This window comes from Protomyctophum bolini (assembly GCF_963924005.1).
Source record: "Protomyctophum bolini genome assembly, chromosome: 23".
Taxonomy (NCBI): Eukaryota; Metazoa; Chordata; class Actinopteri; order Myctophiformes; family Myctophidae; genus Protomyctophum; species Protomyctophum bolini.
In genome coordinates, this window is record NC_137884.1 from 20,610,993 (window position 1) to 20,624,427 (window position 13,435).

Below are 13,435 nucleotides of genomic sequence, written 5' to 3' on the forward strand. Positions count from 1 at the left end.
ATCAACAATGCATCGAAATGCATCCATCAAGAGTTTTGACATGACAATCATAATATGAAACCTTTCTTAAATAATAATAATAATAAAACTTTATTTGTACATCACCTTTCATGACATGAAATGCAGCTCAAAGTGCTTTACAGAGCAATGGAGAAAAAAAAAGAAAAGAAAAGCAAGGCATAAAACATTAAAATAGCAGTGATGCAATACAGTGAGGACATGAATAACAAGGAATTTAAAAGATCAATTAAAAGCAAGAGTGTAGAAGTAGGTCTTGAGCTGTGCTTTCAGATCAAATCAACTGGCCAGTGTGGCTGAGGCAGCATAAAGGTTGTACTGTTCATATTTGAGTATCCAGTTATATATTCATAGTTAAATATGCCATCCAAAGGGCCCAATTGCCAGTCACAGCCAAGTAGGTGCATACTGTAGGTATACATGTACAAGAACATTGTACATTTTCCACTGTACTAGAAGAAAAAGGGCAGCAATGAATGGAACAGCAACAAAGTGCACTACTGGGAATACTGAGCCAACCACCTATTATCTGTGGTTTCAGCCATATGAACCGGGAAGTGATCCCTTGCCCCAAGGCTATTAGCACATGTCTCTACATGGCCTTTCACCGGAGGAGGAGGAGGAGGGGGCGTCTTTCATCGCCTCAAGAATGCTCTGGCCAAAAATAGAAAAACTCAGCTTTCCAGTATGGACTCATCGCATAAGTCCACACAATATATATGACTTGATCACATTTCCCCATTATGTAAGCTCCTTTAAGCGAGTTGAGCAAAGACGACAGGTGGCTGTGCCCCAGCTCACTTCGGGGGGGGGGGGGGGGGGGGGGGAGACGACTATATGACAAGTGCATACAATACATACCTGGGACACAATAAACACAGGCACAATGTTCAGTTGGTATGTATGTATGTAGGTCGAGTGAGACTGGTGATACTGCTTATAAACAAAGCAAGTAGGTAAGTAAGGAGGACCTGCCATGACTTGCTTTCAAGGAATAACTACATTGATTGCAAGTTATTGGGAATGGAGGACGTTAAGGAAAGGACAGGTTTGGAACACTGAAAAGAGCACACAAGTGCAATGCCAAAGCTTTTCCTCAATGGTAAATGTGCAAGCTCATGTCCAAGCATTCTGGAACTCTCTGCGGTCTTTCGTGGAAATCAAATGCATTAGTTTAAAGAATTGCATAAATGTATGATGCCAGTTATTCCACTCAACATTATTATTATAGATTCTATAAACTCCTGCCACTGACGCTCACAGGAAGCTACGGGTGAACCCGCCACGAATGTCAGCACGGGTTTGTCTGACTAATGACTGTAGGACTGTTGGTATCATGGTATGTCTAACCAACGTATGCAGTGCACCATAAATGTTAACTGGTGACAAACATGACTTAAGTTCTGAATGCATAATGCAACATGACAGCTCCATCAAATGTGCTACTTTGCGTCTTCAGGCTTGATACTTTGTGCAATTTCCTAGATTTCCAAGATCTGGACAAAATACAGCTAAAAAGCATTAGTATAGCCAAGTATGGCAGAGAGAGTGATTGATGTGAAAAGCATGTTGAGGGTTTGACGGTCACCTTGTTTGTTGATCTCATTCTTCAGGAGCTCTTGCATTGGCTCCTCCTCAGCGATGTCCAAGGGTGTCTCGCCCTCGCTGTTTACAACTCCCACGGAGGCTCCCTGGCTGATAAGGTACCTACAACACAACAAACAAAACGTTCAGGACAGTGGGAACGAAGCAGTGGTGGAAAACGTTATATAATACTATAGTAGTTTGCAATACTATTATAATACTGTATTTTTTTGTTTTAACTAAATGTAATGCAATGTAGAAACACCGTACAAGTAAAAGTACCAATATAAATTCCTTGTGTCAGTTATGCATGTTTCACCAGTCAAAGTGGTCTGATTTCATTTTTGGTGTTTTAAACATTATGTTATAATTTAGCTATTTTTGAAATCTTTGAATATATATTCTTTCAGAGCCAACGTTTTTAACTCAAAACTTTGCTTCAGATGGGGTCGGTGGCCAATTACATATTTTTGGGGTCCTTGACATGAAATATTATTCACCACCGATACAGAAACATGAGGAATTTCAGAAAACTGTCTTGGACGGGAATTAATATGTTTTGCCGCATTGTTGCCGTCAGTGGTGTAACTACTCTACACTGCTTGGAGAGAGAGAGAGAGAGAGAGAGAGAGAGAGACATACCAGCAGAATGAGAAAAGTGTAGTAGTCTCATCTCTGCTCCTGAGGGTGCACTATTTGTTCGTTACTATAGTAACTGCACATGTTAAGGACTGGGGAGCTGCTCTTGCATGAATTGATTTTCTTGCACAAATATATAATATACATTTGTTTTGTTTTTTTGTTTTTTTTCAGTGGACGACGACGGGTAGTCACGTAATTTATACTTTTATTACAATATCCAACGGCATCATATCAAGTTAACAATAATAATGATGTTGTTGCGTTTAATATTGTGTCACAGAAACACACTGCAACTAATCTGGGCGGCTTGAGCAGCGTGTAACTGGAGAACAAAGATAGCTACGGTCAATCGAAACGGCTATGTAAATACGTGCAGGAATGTTCACACCCCCTAAAATGCGCAAATAAAACAAATACTCCTGTAAATACAGGAGACATTTTTGCAATGTAATTGCAACGATTTAATGACACTAAAAATACTTTCTATAAAAACCTTCTTTATATAACTGTGTTAATGTGGCTAAAAAACGAAAACCATCATTGTCACATATTGGCAATCGCCTGTGTCCAAAAGGAATGTCTTTGACATATTATTGCCCGTCCAAGTGGAGACTATAGTTTGACTGAAAACATGGTTTTAAATTTGGTCTGATCCAAGAAAGTTACCTCCAGGCTCCACTGCGCTAAGTTTTAGTTTCACCCATTTTTAATACATTAGGAATACAGTAAGAGGCAACAGTTAGTGGAAGAGATATCCAATGTCCAGTTTCTATTATGATCCCGATTATCTCAACCTTAGGCTTTGGCTTTTCTATGCTCTCCTCAGGTAACAGACCAGTACAGGGTCATGCAATCTGTAGGGATGGATAAAAACCAGCATCAGAATGAAAGATTAACCCACCAATACAATCCTAAACGCATGGCTAGTTAGTGATTTAATGTCCATCTTTTTCGAAACCTCTCTCTCTCAAGCCTGATTTATAGTTCATCGTACGACGGTGTAACGTACAGACAATTGTAGATTGGCCATTTTCAGCAATATAAAGCAGAAACTAAGCATCACTCTGACACATACACACCCGGGACACCCCCCACATGGATTCAAGAGACCTCTATGGCCACACAACATCTTGATTTCCGCTGCTTCCAATTAAAGCAGCGGAGACTGAGAGACTAGACTCGAGTCCTTCTCGTTAGACCGATGCACCACCTGAAACCAGCGTACCGTTTATGACTTCCGTCGGGCCGACCACAGCTCAGTTTTCAAGTCTTGATTAGACTTTCTACTCTGACCGTGTTATGGTCAGATCTTACTACGTGTGGTGGTTTTGGAGGCCCCTCCACTGTCGGCCATCTTGCTAAGCTAAAACGGGGTGGGTTTTAAAGGGGATTGAAGGGACACACACACCGCCTTCCTTCTCTGCATTCTTAGAATGGGTTAAATGGGCCTACTGAGAAGAAGAAGCTAAGCTACCCTCCCTCCCACATCAGGTCGCAGAGTGGCTCGTCATGACACGATGCTTCCATTACTCATCCGTGTCAGGCCAAGGCACTTGACATTTAGATTCCATGTGCGACAACAAAAAACTTGTTGTCCTCTCTGGAACGCTATAAGGCCAGCCCGGACGGAGGGTTCACGGGAGGGACCAATGGAGGGCTCGGGACTGACAAAGACAACAGGGTCTGACGAGGGACTCGTCTTTAGCTGCAAGCAGGAAAATATGCAGGCCAAAAAAAAAAAGATGAATTGCCTTGCACAGACCATGAGTTAAACAGTCATTTAGTGACATTTGCAACTGCAAAAATACAATAAATTTTACACAAAGCCTTCAGCCACTCTAAATGTGAAAATTGCTAGATGTGTGCATGCGTGCGTGTGTGCGTGTCCACAGAGCAGCTCCATTTGTGTTGCATTCACAAAAAGAGGGCTCACTCGGCCAAATTGATCACGGTTTAGATTTTTACTATCATCAACACCTGCGAAAGCATTAGCCTTTGTTATTGCTTGAGCAAGTCTTTGATGAAGGGATTGTGGAAATGCTGAAACGCAGGCTCCTGTAATGTAACACAGAAGTAAATCAGGTCAAAAGCACACTCCCAATATGCCTAACAATGAGTGCAAGTGAGATCCTTGAGCCCTTCTTAGCCACTGATAATATCTCTCCCCGCTGCACTAAGTTCCCTATAAACGGCCTTGTTGCCTCAAAAGGACTGGAGAAAGAAAACCCTCGGATGCAACTCTAGAGCTTATCTTGCGATATGACCGGTGACCCGGATCTCTGCATTTTCATTACATCATTCGAAAATTTGTGACGTTTAAGCCAATTAGGTTGGAGATGAAACATGCGGGCTACTTAAAAAAGCGGATCTTAAAATAGAGTTTAGTATGTTGGCCAATTTTTTTTTATATGCTCTGAGGATTTTATTTCACGAATGCTTCTCTTCATCTGCCCTGTAAAAGTAGCAGATTACAAACATTTTAATCTGATCAGCCAAATGGTGATCGATGAGAGAGTGAAGTCGACAAATCTGCAAGAAGAATTCAGTGTCAGTTGAAGCTAATGTTATAGAAGTATTTTTTTTTCTCCAAAATAGCCAGTTGAAAATATAAAACATGATAAAATGTCCCAAGCAGGAGCAGGAATGTGTGTGTGTGTGTGTGTGTGTGTGTGTGTGCTGTGCTAGTTTTGTTTACGTCCTGCTTGTGCATGCTTGAAAGTCCGCTTAGAAACGGCAGCTTCCCGTAATAGTGTCAGTGTGGGATGATTTTGTCAAGATTGACGATAAAGCAAAGTAGTATGCTATTGGCCCGGGCCGGCCTAGCGGTCCGGGCACCTAGGCTGGTAATTCAGCCTGACAGCATGTTGCGGGTTCGAGTCCCAAAAGTTCGAGTCCCAAAAGCAATTAAAGCTCATAGCGCGCCACCGAGTGGCGTGCTATGAGCTTTAATTGCTTTTTAAAATGAGCTTGTAGATCTGCTATTTTTTCAATAGCTAAAGCATATCATAATACCAAAATGGGTTGCCGCCCAAAAAAGCCCACAATGGCCCCGATTCACTAAGCAGTTTATGCCCATATGTTGAACGTATACGGAGGAATTTACCGGCATTTACGCATTTCGTAAATGCCGGTAAATTCCTCCGTTACGTGTCCGATTCAATCAATCTATTTCTGTCTTTAAATTTTGCGGGGACGGACGCTCTTTCTCACATCTGCTCGGAGGCATGAATTATGGGACCAAAGCTTGCGTGTATGCCATTAGAATTCCTTATTCTTCATACAACAAAATCAATTTCAATCATGCCAAGTACTAATAAGTAAGCCTTGCCAAGCCATGAGGCATAGTAGAGGCAGGAGCACATCTCCTGTTTCTGTTTCTGTAGCGTGAGGCAGCTTGATGTACAAGTACACCCCCTGGTCATGACGCTAGTATGTCGCAGGGACTTACCCCCAATCCAACCCTTGATTCCGAGTGCCAAGCAAGGAGGCACTGGGTCCCATTTTTTCTTTGGTGTGACTAGGCCAGGGATCGAACCCCCGACCTTGCCGTCTCAGGGCGGACACCCTGACCACAAGGCCACTGAGCTGATCGTGTGACTCCTGTCAAACCTCATATTAAATATTTATGTGCACCAATAAGTCAACACATAAAGAAGAAGTTGTCAAGTGGGATGTGTAACGACTAACGATGCGTTATTAGCTTACAGATCTGTCCATTTTGAAGCGTGATGACGTTAAGAGTTCCCGGTTGCCTTTCATGGTGTTAAATGGGCCATGGATGATCTACACTACACAGGAGCACGCTCGTGATTGTCAGGCAAAAATCTGTTTCACCCCGCTACACAGTACACACACAAATACATGTAGGGCTGTACACGGCGTTCGGTGAACGGCACGTAAGGACTGTACTCAGTGAACATACACACGCCGTTTATCTCAACTTACTCTGCTGTGGCCATGTATCCACTATACACAGCAGGATGTAAAGTTAACCCATACTGGGCGGGAAGGGAACCCCTTTTGGTGGAAAATAGCAGATCTACAAGCTCATAGCGCGGCACCGAGTGCCACACTACGAGCTTGTAGGTTTGCTATTTTAGAAAAACGTTTTCAACTCAAATCTTTGCTTCTGGGGAGTTCCTGGAACAACAAATTTTCAAATGGGGGTCGGCGGCCAATTACATATCATTTTTGGGGTCCTTTTTTCAGAAAATTGTCATAATTTAGAAGACATTATTTTAAATTTAGACATCAGGCCTAAATGGGTTAATACATCTTACTCTGCTATGGCCATGTATCAACTACACACAGGAGGATGTAAAGTTAGTACAACTTACTCTGCTATGTCCATGTATCCACAGGAGGATGTAAAGTTAGTACAACTTACTCTGCTATGTCCATGTATCCACAGGAGGATGTAAAGTTAGTACAACTTACTCTGCTATGTCCATGTATCCACAGGAGGATGTAAAGTTAGTACAACTTACTCTGCTATGTCCATGTATCCACAGGAGGATGCGGCGTGGAGGGGGATCCAGCCCTCGTTGTCAGGCTGGTTGATGCCGGCGCCATGTTCCACCAGGAACGTCACCATGTCCACGTTGTCATCTATGCACGCCTGAGGGGGAGAGGAGAGAGAGAGAGAGAAAGGAGTAAGCACAAATATAGTCATGCAGCAACACCTACACTGTGTGTTATTTGTGTATTACGGTTGAAACCGATTGGCAATAGAATCGCATATCACTGATTGAAGGGAAGATTACAGATTATATTTTTCCTAATTCGATATAAAGCACATTTTGTCACTCACTCTCAGAGCCAAGATGCTATGAAAACTGAATTCAGAGACGGTGGAACGGCATGTGTACTCACAGCAGCTGCACAACAAAGGCTGGAGGGGTATTATAGTTTGCCGTCGACTCCTTTGCATCTCCAGTCTCCATAATTTGACAAAAAAACACGTCTCTGCACAGACTGCACTACACGAGTAGTTAACATATGCACATGATTTGGAGTGCGATATTTAGGAAAAACCCACAAGGACAAGGTTATGTTTTTCTTCTAAGGAAAAATAAGAAAAAGTCTGCACACTCGTAGCCACGATGCTGTATATATTTATTGACAAGAATCCAACGTTTCGACCTAGGAGGTCTTCTTCAGGGAATAAACCAGCCAACAACAGGTGGACTCCATAGGGGGTGTGGTCGTGACTCGTCAGTTGGAGGCTTTAAATTTACTTCAAAAAAGGGCCTTTGCAGAGAGGGAGAGATTTGAGATTTTCTTTGTTCACCTTTTATTAAAAGTAACACTCTTTCAATAAAAGGTGACCTAAAAATCTCAAATAACCTCAAAAATCTCAAAGTCCAGGAGAAAAATCCATGTAAAAATAGATACATGCAATCACTTCTGTATAGCCACAATTACGGTATACTTCCTCTATAACCTTGTGCATGGAAAAAGACTTTACAGTATAAACGACAACCCCTCCTACTCCTGCCACCCCCTGGATCACCCCAGTCTGGTGTGGGTGTTGCTCGTCAGCAAGGCCAGCCTGTCCTGCCCTGCAGCAGCTAGTGTGGAAAGAGCACCGCATGCACTCCTAATGACGGATCGCCACGTGCCTCCCAAAATTGTTGGGGGAATGTTGGCAGGGGCAGTGCTCCCAAAATGCCGACAAATAGCAGGGCTGCTTGGGATACCACATAGCATAGTACAGTGCAGAGGAAATGTGCATCTGTCTCTTTATATGCATAAGGATGGACATGCTGATTGATTGATTGAATGAATACTTTGTATACCACATGCTGTACCACAGGCTACCAGCCAACAAAAAAAAAAAGGTCCTGGGGACGTGTTTTCAAACTTTTCATTGTGGTCCCATGTATTCAATTCACCAACATAGCATGTAAAAGTACCACGATCATACATGCCATCAACAAATACAACCACTACAATGGAAATATTACATCCTTTAGTTTTGACTGACTGTCTGTGTGTGTGTTATTATACAGTTTATACACACACGTACTGTATATAGTCACAAACGTACAGCATGAGACCAAAATGTACGTACTCAGCTTCCATTCACGATGGTACAACACTACCCAACTACTACACACCACAAACACACACTCTGTAGGGAAAGAACAAAGAATAACATGACTTGCTTTTTCCCCTCCATGGTCGCATCATTCTCCTAGGCAAGTTCAAACCTGACAAGTTTCTTGTAAATGTGCTTTCCTTTTCGGCATGACATCACCATTAGGCCATGTGTCTATCTATTCTGTACATAACGGGGCCAACAGATTTACATACATAGTAGTAGGGGCTGCCGCTGAACTGTGCCTTGTTCCTCACTCGGGAGCACAGGTGTGCAAATGAACCGAATAGTCCTGTCGGGACAGAAAACATAAAGCCTTCCTGCACCTCACCATCGCCTTTAAATCTTACGCTGCACATGTGATTTCTTCTTCCAGTTTTTACGAGGAAGCACATCTTTATTTTTAGGAGCAAAATGCTGCTGTTAAAGTGCTGGCACAGTGGAACCCCCTCACAGTAGGGTTTTTTTATGCAGCCCACCATCATCGGCTGGGTTTCCTATGGTGTCTTGACTGTACATGCATTCTAGGGGATGTTCCCGCCCGGACTTTAAAGAAGGGAGAAAGGGGGAAAACACCAACAAACAGCTTGTAGTTTCCACCAGCTTCAGAAGCAGAGAACAGGCCCTCACCAGGAGAGGCAGAAGGAGGCGCTGCACAGTTAGGTCTGAGCAGCAGTGTTGATTTTGTTGACTGAAACTATGCCGAGAAATGTTCGTCGACTACCTTTTTTCACAGAGGAAAACTGAATAAAAACCAAATAAAAACTAAGCTACGATGACTAAAACTAATGTCAACAAATAAAACCTAGACTAAGATGATAGGGAGGGACTGGTGGGAAAGAGATCCAGATCATCCAATAGAACTACAAAAACAACTAGTCATTTTATGCTTGGTTGCATGCTAAAAATAGCATATCTACAAGCTCACAACGCATAGCACAACTTGTAGATCGGCTGTTTTCAGCATTTAATACATTTTAGTCGACTGAAACTAGACTAACACTAAAACATTTTGGTTGACTATAACTATGAACATGAATTCAAAAGACTGACTAAAACTAAATCACAAATTGCCGTCAGAATCAACAGTACTGACTGAGCTCTGCAACCTGGACCTAGGCCATGGGTTAAAGTGGCATTTCACTTTAAAACACTTCTGGGGTCATTTGTGTTGTCTATACTGGCTTGTGTGTGCACCCCACAGTTTAAGTTGCTTGATTCAATATTACTTTTTAATCAGACACATCCCCTGGTTTAGTCCTTCTGAGTTCAACTGCGTTTAAGTGGAGATTGAAGTTCAATGGGAGGGGGGGGGGGGGGGGGTTCTAATACTATTATCAAATATACAAGGAATATCAAGTATTTAATCAAGAAACTTTGGAATTGTATGGGACCTCGGTAATATGTTAAAACGACCCCAGACGTGGAATACACCTTTAAAAGGAGTCACCCAACTTCAAAGACATCCAAATAACAAGGTTAACTGGCAGCAAAAGCAGCAGAGAGCAAAGCCCCGGCAGGAAAAACAATAAGCCACAATGTGATCAAAGTCAAACGGAACCATGGGTGGCCACTTTCACTTTGTATGGCAACAATTTAAGGGTAGAATATTTGTGAAAGTTTGACCGGTTTAACAAATCGGATGAACTCTGTCTGATTTATTTGTTTTGCTCCTGCTTATTAAAAAAGGTAGGGTGAGTGATATTTTGGGTTATAAGTAACAAAAAAGAATGTGTTAAAAAGGTTAAATCACTGTATTTCTAAACTAATCATTGCTATAGTGTTTGTTCAGTAACAGGGGTCTCCCCATCTCTCCAGCTCTTTAATGGAAAATAAAGTACATTTCAGCCAATCAGGAGAGTAGTCATTAATCAGCTTAATTTTATAGTGGCACAGTTCCACTTTTGTCTGCTCATTTATTTGTGACATCACTTACAATTCCACTTGTTTAATCTGTATCCTGGCTGCGTTCTCTATCCTGATTGGATTAAATTGGCATCCCCACCTGAAAATGCATTTCCTGTTTCATAAAAAGCCGGCGAGACACATTGGAGACAACTGAACAAATACTCGATAGCAATGAGTACCATCACAATATAGAGCTTTTAAACACTTATTTTAACCAAAGAAAATCGGTTACCCTACCTTTAATATCCCTATACCTGTAACATCATTTATACTAGAGAGAGATATGTACATTTATATTTGAAGCATTCTCACACCCACAGGTTCTAAAGTTGAGCCGCGCCTTCTAAGAACCACAATCCCTCGATAGCGCGATGACCTCCCTGTGCCCCCCCGGCTTCACCCCCACCCCCCTCTCGTTTAATTTTACAGTGTCTGTGCAGTCTCCCACTCTCTCCTGATGTTGCCATGACAACCAAATCATTGACGGGGAAACAGACACACACACACACACGCACACCGGCTTCACGTTCAGGGCACACCACTATCTGGCTGGAATCCTTGTCCAAATTTGGGCCGTTTTCAACACCGTACATGGCCAGCAGCACTGAACAGTGCCTGCACGGGCCTCACAGAGCTTATCTGGGAGCTGTGTGTGTGTGTGTGTGTGTGTGTGTGCTCGCTCTGTGTGAAGCTGTTAAGGCAGTTTGACTGAGTTTCTCCAGGTGCAGAACAACTAGATGTGTGCTGGGCTCATCTTTACGAGTTCGCCGAGGAGTGGACAGCGGGAACTCAAGTGACGGTATTTATCTTCACTGATTAACTGAATCTGGCTGGTTGCAAAACTGCACACCTAACCTTGTACTAATATATATATATAGTACTTGATATCGTGACACAATCATACACACTCTCCATCCTTTTTTTCCCCCTGCTGCAAATATGACGCCAATCATTGTTGGCCTCTCTCGTCCGTGAGAACCGTCTTCCATTACCTCAAAAATTCTCCCACCATGCCCCCCCCCCCCCCCCCACACACACACACACACACACACAGTAAACATCTCCCTTTATCTATTCCAAGTTTCATCCCTCTTTCCGAAGGGGAACCATGCCCGGCACGGTCTTCGGCCTCCCTTCTGACGAGCGTCACTGGCTCGACGGGCCCTTCCCGGCAGCCGCAAGGGGTCCAACAAAAGGTAATCCTATAATGGCTGTAATTGTGCGCGGCTGACAGGTGCCAGAGTCATTGCCCGCGTCAAGAGAGATGCACGGCACAGTAGCCAGAGGGACATGACAGGAGGAGAAAGAGGGAGAAACCCAAGTGTAGTGAGAGTGTGGGAGAACGGACGGTCCGTCCATGGCAGTGTGGACATGGGACACAAAGATAGGAGTTAAACGCGTTCGCTCTGGCCTGGGCTGTGGCTCAGCGGTCCAGGCACCTTGGCTGGTAGTCCAGTCTGGCAGTGTGCTGCGCGTTCGACTCCCGAACCCGGCAGCATTAGTTTGCAGCGTGTCCCCCCTGGGATCTCGTGAGGCCAGATGCTGTGCTCCAATCAGAGCCCCACAAGAACTTGCGAGGCAGCCTTTTTCTTTTTTTTTTTTAAGTTTTCACATTAGAACATCACGCTTAATATCCAAATACAGGTTTAACTATCGAATATTTGTTGACAGACCCATCTACAGACAGGGTCGCTGTCATGTGTATGTCATGGCAGAGAGAGAAATAGGGGAAGGGAGACAGACAGTGTGTGTGTGGGGTGGTGGTCTGACTATTAATAGGGGTTATAATAGCCAGCATTGTGGGCTAAATCCTACCACACACACACACACACACACACACACACACAAACACCACCAGGCCCTGCCTGACAGACAGGACCTGTGCTGTGCTGTGCTCTCGTTGAAACACACAGACAGACGTGCAGTGACTCACACGCGAGCAGACATGCTGCCATTCAAACCTGTTTGGCCAGTGTGCCCGAGAAGAGAGCACAGGCCTCGTCAATCATGTAGGCAATAAACTGCTAACACCATCGTGGCAGGAGAAAAGCTGTGAGATAATCTGAATTATCTGAATAATGGCTCAATATACTCCCAACTCAAGCACGGGCCGAGCAAAGCATACACCACAAGTCCACTTAAGCCTTGATATTACTCAAAGTTCAGGGAGGATTTTAATGCTACGCTGCCTCCCAGGCAGACATAGTTAACTCATTATGCAATAATGACAAGACACCGTTTTATAAATAACACCAGCCAGTTCCGTGTATACGTATATCCATCATCTTCTTGATGACAAATAGGACCTTTAGGGGGGGTAGGGTCAGCATTGGGCCTGGCCGCCCCTGGAATCCACCCATGATCCAATGTCCCTCGAGTCTGGAACATAGAATTCCAACCTCCTCTGGGTTAAAAGGATCCCTGGCTAATAAGACTAAATATTACGAACTAAAAGTTTAAAAAAAAAAACGTAAATATTTTATTTATTATATAACGTTTCACTCAATACGGGCCGGCCCGTTGCAAGTTGATGATGTCATATGGCTATTTGTGGTCGAGAATGTATGCAATACATTATGCTAATAAAAGAAACGAAATGCTTCCTAAGGTTAAATATGCATCATCAATGCAATATTTTAAATACCTTTTATTAGCACATCATCAACTCAACTCCCTATTGAGTGAAAGATTAACCATTTGTAAAATAAATACAATATTTAATGTATTTTAAATATTGGATTTTAATTAGAGGGCAATTATAATGTATATTAAGGCTTAATTGTTTTATTAGCCAGGGATCCATTTAAGAGAATGCTAGTAAAGGCTCTCCCTCAGGTGGAATCCTGACATGGCCAAGTGTCACTTTCATTAGCGCTCAGCAAAGCACTGAAACAGCAGAGCTTGGCTGCTTGCCATGGACGGATGGGAGAGAGGGGCAGGGAGACAGTGAGAGAGGCAGATAGAGAGACATACTGGCTGGACTACACCATGACCATGGCCATGAAACTGCATCAGCCATGTGCTTCAGGTCAGCATGTTAGCAGAGTCCACTGGGCTGCGCGGCAGCACTTTAGTAAGAGCCTCTTAGACGCTACAGTTTCTGCCCATAGCCCTGACTAACGTTGTCTTTCTGCCCTCTCTAATGGAGGCTGCCGGGAAGTTGAAATAACAGCAGCAACGGTC

At 43.3% G+C, this 13,435-nt stretch overlaps 1 protein-coding gene across 6 annotated transcripts in view; it reads right to left on the reverse strand.

Moving 5' to 3' along the window:
* Positions 1–13,435, reverse strand: part of ppp1r12a (protein phosphatase 1, regulatory subunit 12A) — an 84,119-nt gene that overhangs the window by 47,658 nt on the left and 23,026 nt on the right. For 5 of the 6 annotated variants that reach the window (XM_080757696.1, XM_080757698.1, XM_080757697.1 and 2 more), the window contains exons 2-3: positions 6,732–6,862; positions 1,607–1,725 (exon numbers count right to left, since the gene is read on the reverse strand). In XM_080757696.1, coding sequence (XP_080613822.1) covers positions 1,607–1,725; positions 6,732–6,862 — 250 coding nt within the window. Of the gene's footprint in view, positions 1–1,606; positions 1,726–6,581; positions 6,601–6,731; positions 6,863–13,435 lie in introns of those variants that run through there. The other variant, XM_080757699.1, reaches the window with a different exon arrangement.